At 51.0% G+C, this 8,784-nt stretch overlaps 1 protein-coding gene across 1 annotated transcript; it reads right to left on the reverse strand.

Moving 5' to 3' along the window:
• Positions 1–6,864: 6,864 nt before the first annotated feature.
• On the reverse strand, positions 6,865–8,445 carry LOC149335105 (uncharacterized). Its single transcript, XM_089553874.1, has 3 exons — positions 8,371–8,445; positions 8,154–8,312; positions 6,865–6,972 (listed from the first exon to the last, which is right to left on the reverse strand). Exons 1-3 carry the CDS (start codon positions 8,443–8,445, stop codon positions 6,865–6,867), a joined length of 342 nt encoding a protein of 113 aa, XP_089410000.1.
• Positions 8,446–8,784: the final 339 nt, after the last annotated feature.

The raw sequence follows: 8,784 nt of genomic DNA on the forward strand, positions 1-8,784 counted from the left end.
TTACTGCATGTGCGGAAAAATTGGCAGTGGTTTAGTTCTGGTTAAACCGGGTAAATTGTGTTAGCAATGGTGCGCGCGTTCTTCTGGCGATTCTTCGGCGCGCTGCCTTCGCATGGTAGCATTGCAGCGTTCCTGAGCAGTCAGGTGTTGAGATTCATCGGTGACCGATTACGTGGAACCACTCTGCGAGGTAGAACGTTGCGCCGACACGACGCTTTGCAAGACGTTCTTCACGCTGTTCTTGCGTCTCTTGTACACGTTGTCGCTCTCTCGCTTCTTCCTGTCACTGCCATTTCTCCTTAGAGGACTGCATAGCAAAGCATTGTTGTGTTGTTGTTGCGACTGAGAGAAGGAAGAAGAGGAAATTGCACGGGCCTGCCGACTGGCTCAAGCCGAGCCACCACCGCTGCCACGTGCAGATAGAAGAGAGAGAAAAGATAAGAAAAAGTGAATTAGAGAAAAGACGCGCGTTGCAACAACCGCGTCCAACGAAGCGGACGCTGGCTGAAAAAAAAAACAGATAAGCGGCCGTAGCCTCTCCGCCGCAAATTGAATAAGCATTCACGGTTGGTTGGTTGGTTGGTTGCGACTGAGAGAAGGATGAAAAGGAAAATTGCACGGGCCTGCCAACTGGCTCCTGCCGAGCCACCACCGCTGTCACGTGCAGATAGAAGAGAGTTCAAAGATAAGGGGAGGAGGAGGATATAGAAGAGGAAAGGCAGGGAGGTTAACCGAAATAATAATCGGTTTGCTACCCTACACGGGGGGAAGGGGGTGAGGGGATAAAAAAAAAGAAAGAGAAAGGAGAGTAACAGAAAATTGAAGTCACTATAAAACGTCACTGTTCGTTAAAGTCACAGCCTATCGTGCAGGCCAGAAGTTCTCAAGAAGCGGAGCAGTGCCTTGCAGGCCTTCTCCGCCGACGACCGCCGCGGCCAGGGGCCGAGAATCTTCATTTCCGTGAAAGGGCGTGTATCTAGGCGCTCCAGCGCACGGCTGAGAGACTGCCTTTCGGTGGTGTAGGCAGGGCAGTCACAAAGAATGTGGGTTATGGTCTCGTCTTGCCCGCAGATGGAACATGCAGGACTATCAGCCATACCGATTAAGAATGAGTAGTGATTGGTGAACGCTACACCAAGCCAGAGGCGACACAGCAAAGTTTCTTCTCGTCGTGGTAGGCCTGATGGTAGCCGGAGCTTCAGGTCTGGGTCCAAGGATTGTAAACGGGAATTGCAAAATTGGCCGGAATTCCACGCGGCAAGCGTGATGTCCCGCGCAAGTGCGCGAAAAGAGAAGAGGACAGAGTAAAAGAGAGAGTAAAGACGCGCGTCGCAACAACCGCGTCCGCCGGAACGGACGCTGGCTGAAAAATCTCTGCCTCTCCCGTAACCGAGAGCAGAGTAAGCATGAAATGTTTACGGGCCTAATGTCATCTCGGTGGACACCCGAACCGCACCGTACAGGAAGGGAGGAACGCCACCACCCGTTCAGCGCGATGCCTTGCCATTTGAACGCAAGGTTTTTTGAGGAAAAGAAATGGCGCAGTAATTCTCTGCCATCTCGGTGGACACCCGAACCGCACCGTAAAGGAAGGGAGGAACGTCACCACCCGTTCGGCGCGATGCCTTGACCTTTGAACGCAGCGCTTCTCCCCCGGGCCCCTGTGCGCCTGCGCGGCTTTGCTTCGATGCGCGAAGCCCCTAAGAGATCACGTATGACAACGAAGTGTAACGTGGCATTTATGTGCTTTTTGCACGCGTTATTAGAAATCGGAAATTATAATTCCGTGCATTATCAAACCCACAGCTCCACTGATACCTTGATAAACATTGAGAAGGCACTGGCAGCAGTTATTTTTTGTCTCGTTTGGAGACCAACCGGCGCTTGCATGCCGGTCGCGTAGGAGGGCTTAGAGAGTCTCGTTAAATCTCGTTAAGTCTCGTACGGTGCCCGGATGTTCTCGTTTCAGAGCCCGGATGACTGGAATTCAGTGCCCGGATGAGTGGATTTCAGTGCCCGGATGACTGGAAATCAGTGCCCGGATGAGTGGATTTTAGTGCCCGGATGAGTGGATTTTAGTGCCCGGATGAGTGGATTTTAGTGCCCGGATGAGTGGGTTTCAGTGCCCGGATGATGGGTCTCGGCGTGACGTCACCACACTGCCGACAACGGGAGCTAAAAGCATTTCATGCTTAAAAAAATCTCTGCCTCTCCCGTAAACGAGAGTAGAGTAAGCATGAAATGTTTACGGGCCTAATGTCATCTCGGTGGACACCCGAACCGCACCGTACACGAAGGGAGGAACGCCACCACCCGTTCAGCGCGATGCCTTGCCATTTGACCGCAAGGTTTTTTGAGGAAAGGAAATGGCGCAGTAATTCTGTGCCATCTCGGTGGACACCCGAACCGCACCGTAAAGGAAGGGAGGAACGCCACCACCCGTTCGGCGCGATGCCTTGCCCTTTGAACGCAGCGCTTCTCCCCCGGGCCCCTGTGCGCCTGCGCGGCTTTGCTTCGATGCGCGAAGCCCCTAAGAGATCACGTATGACAACGAAGTGTAACGTGGCATTTATGTGCTTTTTGCACGCGTTATTAGAAATCGGAAATTATAATTCTGTGCATTATCAAACCCACAGCTCCACTGATATCTTGATAAACATTGAGAAGGCACTGGCAGTAGTTATTTTTTGTCTCGTTTGGAGACCAACCGGCGCTTGCATGCCGGTCGCGTAGGAGTCTCGTTAAATCTCGTTAAGTCTCGTACGGTGCCCGGATGTTCTCGTTTCAGAGCCCGGATGACTGGAATTCAGTGCCCGGATGAGTGGATTTCAGTGCCCGGATGACTGGAATTCAGTGCCCGGATGACTGGATTTCAGTACCCGGATGACTGGATTTCAGTACCCGGATGACTGGATTTCAGTGCCCGGATGACTGGATTTCAGTGCCCGGATGAGTGGATTTCAGTGCCCGGATGATGGCTCTCGGTCTCGGCGTGACGTCACCACACTGCCGACAACGGGGGCTAAAAGCATTTCATGCTTAAAAAATCTCTGCCTCTCCCGTAACCGAGAGTAGAGTAAGCATGAAATGTTTACGGGCCTAATGTCATCTCGGTGGACACCCGAACCGCACCGTACAGGAAGGGAGGAACGCCACCACCCGTTCAGCGCGATGCCTTGCCATTTGAACGCAAGGTTTTTTGAGGAAAAGAAATGGCGCAGTAATTCTCTGCCATCTCGGTGGACACCCGAACCGCACCGTAAAGGAAGGGAGGAACGTCACCACCCGTTCGGCGCGATGCCTTGCCCTTTGAACGCAGCGCTTCTCCCCCGGGCCCCTGTGCGCCTGCGCGGCTTTGCTTCGATGCGCGAAGCCCCTAAGAGATCACGTATGACAACGAAGTGTAACGTGGCATTTATGTGCTTTTTGCACGCGTTATTAGAAATCGGAAATTATAATTCCGTGCATTATCAAACCCACAGCTCCACTGATACCTTGATAAACATTGAGAAGGCACTGGCAGCAGTTATTTTTTGTCTCGTTTGGGGACCAACCGGCGCTTGCATGCCGGTCGCGTAGGAGGGCTTAGAGAGTCTCGTTAAATCTCGTTAAGTCTCGTACGGTGCCCGGATGTTCTCGTTTCAGAGCCCGGATGACTGGAATTCAGTGCCCGGATGAGTGGATTTCAGTGCCCGGATGACTGGAAATCAGTGCCCGGATGAGTGGATTTTAGTGCCCGGATGAGTGGATTTTAGTGCCCGGATGAGTGGGTTTCAGTGCCCGGATGATGGGTCTCGGCGTGACGTCACCACACTGCCGACAACGGGAGCTAAAAGCATTTCATGCTTAAAATCTCTGCCTCTCCCGTAAACGAGAGTAGAGTAAGCATGAAATATTTACGGGCCTAATGTCATCTCGGTGGACACCCGAACCGCACCGTACAGGAAGGGAGGAACGCCACCACCCGTTCAGCGCGATGCCTTGCCGTTTGAACGCAAGGTTTTTTGAGGAAAGGAAATGGCGCAGTAATTCTCTGCCATCTCGGTGGACACCCGAACCGCACCGTAAAGGAAGGGAGGAACGCCACCACCCGTTCGGCGCGATGCCTTGCCCTTTGAACGCAGCGCTTCTCCCCCGGATCACGTATGACAACGAAGTGTAACGTGGCATTTATGTGCTTTTTGCACGCCTTATTAGAAATCGGAAATTATAATTCTGTGCATTATCAAACCCACAGCTCCACTGATATCCTGATAAACATTGAGAAGGCACTGGCAGCAGTTATTTTTTGTCTCGTTTGGAGACCAACCGGTGCTTGCATGCCGGTCGCGTAGGAGGGCTTAGAGAGTCTCGTTAAATCTCGTTGAGTCTCGTACGGTGCCCGGATGTTCTCGTTTCAGAGCCCGGATGACTGGAATTCAGTGCCCGGATGAGTGGATTTCAGTGCCTGGATGACTGGAATTCAGTGCCCGGATGAGTGGATTTCAGTGCCCGGATGACGGGAATTCAGTGCCCGGATGAGTGGATTTCAGTGCCCGAATGAGTGGATTTCAGTGCCCGGATGATGGCTCTAGGTCTCGGCGTGACGTCACCACACTGCCGACAACGGGGTCTAAAAGCATTTCATGCTTAAAACAGATACACGGCCGCAGCCCGAAGGCTGCGAGCCGAATGCCACAGATATGTATTTACGCCAAGGCAAGCGCGCATTTATAGACGCTTTACAGCGCGGGAGCATGGGCGCCGCCATATTTGGTCACGTGATCATTCCGCCAAGCTGCCAGTCTCTCTACTGAACGCCAGCGCCCGTTCGGCTGTACGCCTTGCTCGTCGGTAAATTGGTTTTTTTTGAGGAAAGATGTATCTGTTTCGCATATCTCGGTGGACACCTGAATTTCGCCGTAACTGGAAGGAAGGAAGATGGGAGTGAAAGAAGACACCGTACCCCCCCGCGTGGGTATGTGCCATTTTCATATGGTGAAGAAGAAGAAGACGCGCCTTTGTTCATTCCAAACCATCGAGCTGGTATGGTACGATGGACAGACATGCCGGGCCACCAAGATCGTCCAAATCTGTGTTTCGTGAACAGTGTGCTTTGGTGAGGAGTGTATATGCTGCACGCGAAGAACCTCCAAGCTGGCTGCCGTGCCTAGATGCATGTGTGTGCCTCCCTGAATTTTGATATTTTGATGGGGATGCAGTGTTGAGTTAGGGCTATGGCGGGCTCGTATTAAGCAGCCCGGTAACTTGAGACGCGAACAAGTTTGATTGAAGTTTTCCTCCTTTTTACGGAAATTCTTCCATGCAATAAAGAAAAAAAAGCTGGTATGGTGGAGTGGTTAGCATGCTTGTCTAGCACGCCGGAGACCCTGGTTCGATTCCCCAAATCGACCAATTTCTGCTCGTTTTTATTTATTTATTTACTTGGAGCATCACTATAATATCCCTTTAATTGGTTGCATGGTTATTAGCCAAAGTACAATTGGCCCCGTTTGAAGTTCGTGCACTGTGACGTCACGACCAATTGAAAAGCGCACATGCGCTGACATCGCATGCACACACGAGTTTACGCATTTCACTTCCATGGAAATGCGGCGGCCGCAGTGGGGATCCTATTTTGTGTCCTTATACAGTGTTCAATGTGTGTGCCGTTGCATAGTATATCCTCACGGTTAGTGAAATGCAATATTCGATTTGCAGGGTCTCTCCGCTTGCCATAGGCGCCGAGTTTTCAATCTGCCGGAAGGGGGGGGGGGGGGTGAGGGGGGGGAGGCTGGAGCCTACTCAGTATCTTTTCTCCTTTTCCTTCGTTTCTCTCTCTATCACCCCTCTCTCCCTCAGCGCATGCTCTTTCGCAAGAGGTATATACAGGTGGAGAGGCCATGCCGGGCGTTTAACCTAAGATGATATGAAAATATTAAAAATAGGCTTCTGAGTTAGAAATTGGTTTTTGAAAACTGAAAATTTGTTTTTGAGGAAAGGAAATCGCAGCAAGTGCCTCACATCTCAGTGAACACCCGAACTGCGCCGTAAGGGAAGGAAGGTGGGAGCGAAAGAAGAGAGACAGAAAGAGGTACCATAGTGGAGGGCTCCGGAATAATTTCGAGCACCTGGGGATCTTTAACACGCACTGGCATTGCACAGCACACGCGCGCCTTTACGTATCACCTCCATCGAAACGCGGCCGCCGCGGTCGGGTTCGAGTCCTTGCCGACGAACGCGCAATATACGTAGATGCTGCACGGCAAAGTGCAAACACATACGTGGCTTGTGCAACCACGCCACAATCTACTCTCGTCACCGCCGCCACAGTAGTAGCTCACTCTCCGACAGCGGCAGAAGAAACCGCCATCGCGCTGGCCATCGCTGACCCACGTACGCGCACAGTCCTCAGCGACTCCAAAAGAGCGATACAAAATTACTCGGCAGGTTTTATCTGCCTCCCCGCTGCACGCATCCTTCGCAGCTGCACTGAGGTGTTACACCGTGACCATCATAATAATCAGCAGGTTAAGTGTAGGCATGCCGAGACGGCGTGACCACGCGCTGTCTACATTTCCGTGAGTTCAAAAAGTTCTGGCTTCAGTTTGCGCACTTTAAGCCGCCAGTTCTCGGAAGGTCCATGCGCACAGCATTTTTCAGCAGCTTGTGAGACGCCACCGAAAGCCGTGATCCTGGCGTCCTTGGTATCTTTCAAGAGAGACGGCGTTGTCATCACGCGTGATAAAAACACTTTGGGAACATAAAAAGATTACACGATCAGCGTCCACACTGAAGAAATAAAGTTGTTCTCTCAATTACCCCCAATGTCTGCAGCCCTTTCCAGTACGCCTCCGCCGTGCACATTTGTATACGCAGTAGAGGTCAAACGCTGTGGTGTGCGGGGACCATCGGCTGCTGGGGTTCCGAGCTAGACATGGCCTCTAGGCCCAGTTCGACTGTGGAGGCGGGAACCAGGCACCGGTCTAGTTTCTAAGGTGGTAAAAAGAGAGTATAGGAAGAACATGTCAGCACGCCCGAAGAGTGTGCAGGAGGCATACACAGAGAGAAAAAGCGTAATTAATTTCAACAATTCCGGAGCTTGACCACCTACAACTCTAGCGGTATCTTGAGGTGCCCCCTCTTCCCATGCTTCCAGGTCCGGGTGTGTCTTGAATGGTGAGTGGTACTTGTCTGATGGGAAGAGAGACCCCTGGCTGATAGACGGATAGCCATTATCGCAAAGCCGGATTACGTCCAATGCAGAATGAACGCCTCTAGTGATTATATCCGAATACCTCTGTTCAGGGTCAGCGGCAGCTACGCTAGCTCAACTAATCTGATTACACCTTCCCTTGGAATCTATTGTGACTTAACTGGTAAACCAAAAATTTGCTTCTGAGCAATCTCTAAATTATTAATAATAATAGTCTCTACATCCTTCTTCGCAGTTACGAGAAAGCAATGCACCAAAATATGTGCAGGTAGAGACTTCCGCATCTAAGCGCACTGTGCACAATAAGACGTCTATTGAAATCACTGAAAAAACATTGACAGACAATTACGGTAGTGGATAATGCGAAATTTGAGCACAGCTCTTCACACGCCACCCGCCACCGCTAGCAGTTGGTGCGTTGGGCTGGAAGCCACCCTCCGGGATCTTACCCGTGGCAGCCACCTTCCACGTGGCGTTTCGCTCTGGTACTTAGACAACCGGCTACGCCGACAATGCCGAAGACTACACCGAAGACTACGCCGAAGACTACGCCGAAGACTACGCCGACGCCGACTACGACGCGGAGCGCAGGAACGGGCGTTTAATGAGCTGCGCTCTAAAAGGATGAGAAGACTCGACCGGTGCTTCGCCCTTATAAAAATGGTCTATAGACAGTCTAGAGACTTCTTATAGACTATATTGCCTTCCTATAGATATTTTTTTGTGCATTCGTATAGACTGTCTATAAACAAAAGTATACTAAAAGTACATGGCCATAAATCTACAGATTGTCTTTAGACTGTCTGTAACAGTTGTATTGTTTATAGACTTCTTTAGGATTTGTCTATAGAGAGTCTATGGACTTTGTAGACAGAAGTCTATGGACAGTCTATGGACTGCATAAAATTTTTCTAAGGGCGTGCCGGCCGAAATGAAGTCAGTGAGGCGGATAACGTACAGCCTGGCTCCAGATGGCCTCGAGCACCGCCCACAGAGGAACCTGCAGGGCTGCGACGATGACGAGGCTCCAGCCGACGTAGCACACGTGCACCGGGAACTGGATGGGGCCCAGGCGGAAGGAGCTGCAGCCGGACACCAGGCTCGTAGCCATGCTCACCTGCGGAGGAGGAGGAACTGTCTGCAGAGGTCCGACCAGTCATCCGACCGAAGCTCACGGCCAGGGCGGCGGGGACGAGGATGCACCATGCCGCCTCCAGCCTGATGGCCGACAGCTCTCCGTGCATCAGCATCCCGTCCAGCTTGAAAAAAGCCGACGAACATTGACTCTATTCATCCTCAAGACAGATTGAATGTATTTGTTTCGATTGTTTTAACATATTCGCGAAAACAGACTATACACCACCCCTCTTAAGTATTCTTCCACATCGTACCAGTTGGACATACACGAATGTTAGTGCCTAATTTCGGCCTAGTTACGATAAACACACATTAAGATACAGGGTACCTAAATCGTATAATAATTTATATTCATATAATTATTTTAATTATTCCGCAAGGAGATTCAATTAGAACACTAAAAATATCTAGAAGTATCAATATTCAACTTCCAGTCATTGCACCTGTGATTT

This window comes from Amblyomma mixtum, chromosome 7, assembly GCF_055824585.1.
Source record: "Amblyomma mixtum isolate Tamu chromosome 7, ASM5582458v1, whole genome shotgun sequence".
NCBI classification, from domain to species: domain Eukaryota; kingdom Metazoa; phylum Arthropoda; class Arachnida; order Ixodida; family Ixodidae; genus Amblyomma; species Amblyomma mixtum.

Coding starts and splice junctions, on each gene's coding strand:
- LOC149335105 (XM_089553874.1), bottom strand. CDS start 8,445: ATGCTGATGCACGGAGAGCTGTCGGCCATCAGGCTGGAGGCGGCATGG. Junction 8,313..8,370: donor TCGTCCCCGCCGCCCTGGCC/GTGAGCTTCGGT, acceptor CCTCCTCCGCAG/GTGAGCATGGCTACGAGCCT. Junction 6,973..8,153: donor AGGCCATCTGGAGCCAGGCT/GTACGTTATCCG, acceptor TTACCACCTTAG/AAACTAGACCGGTGCCTGGT.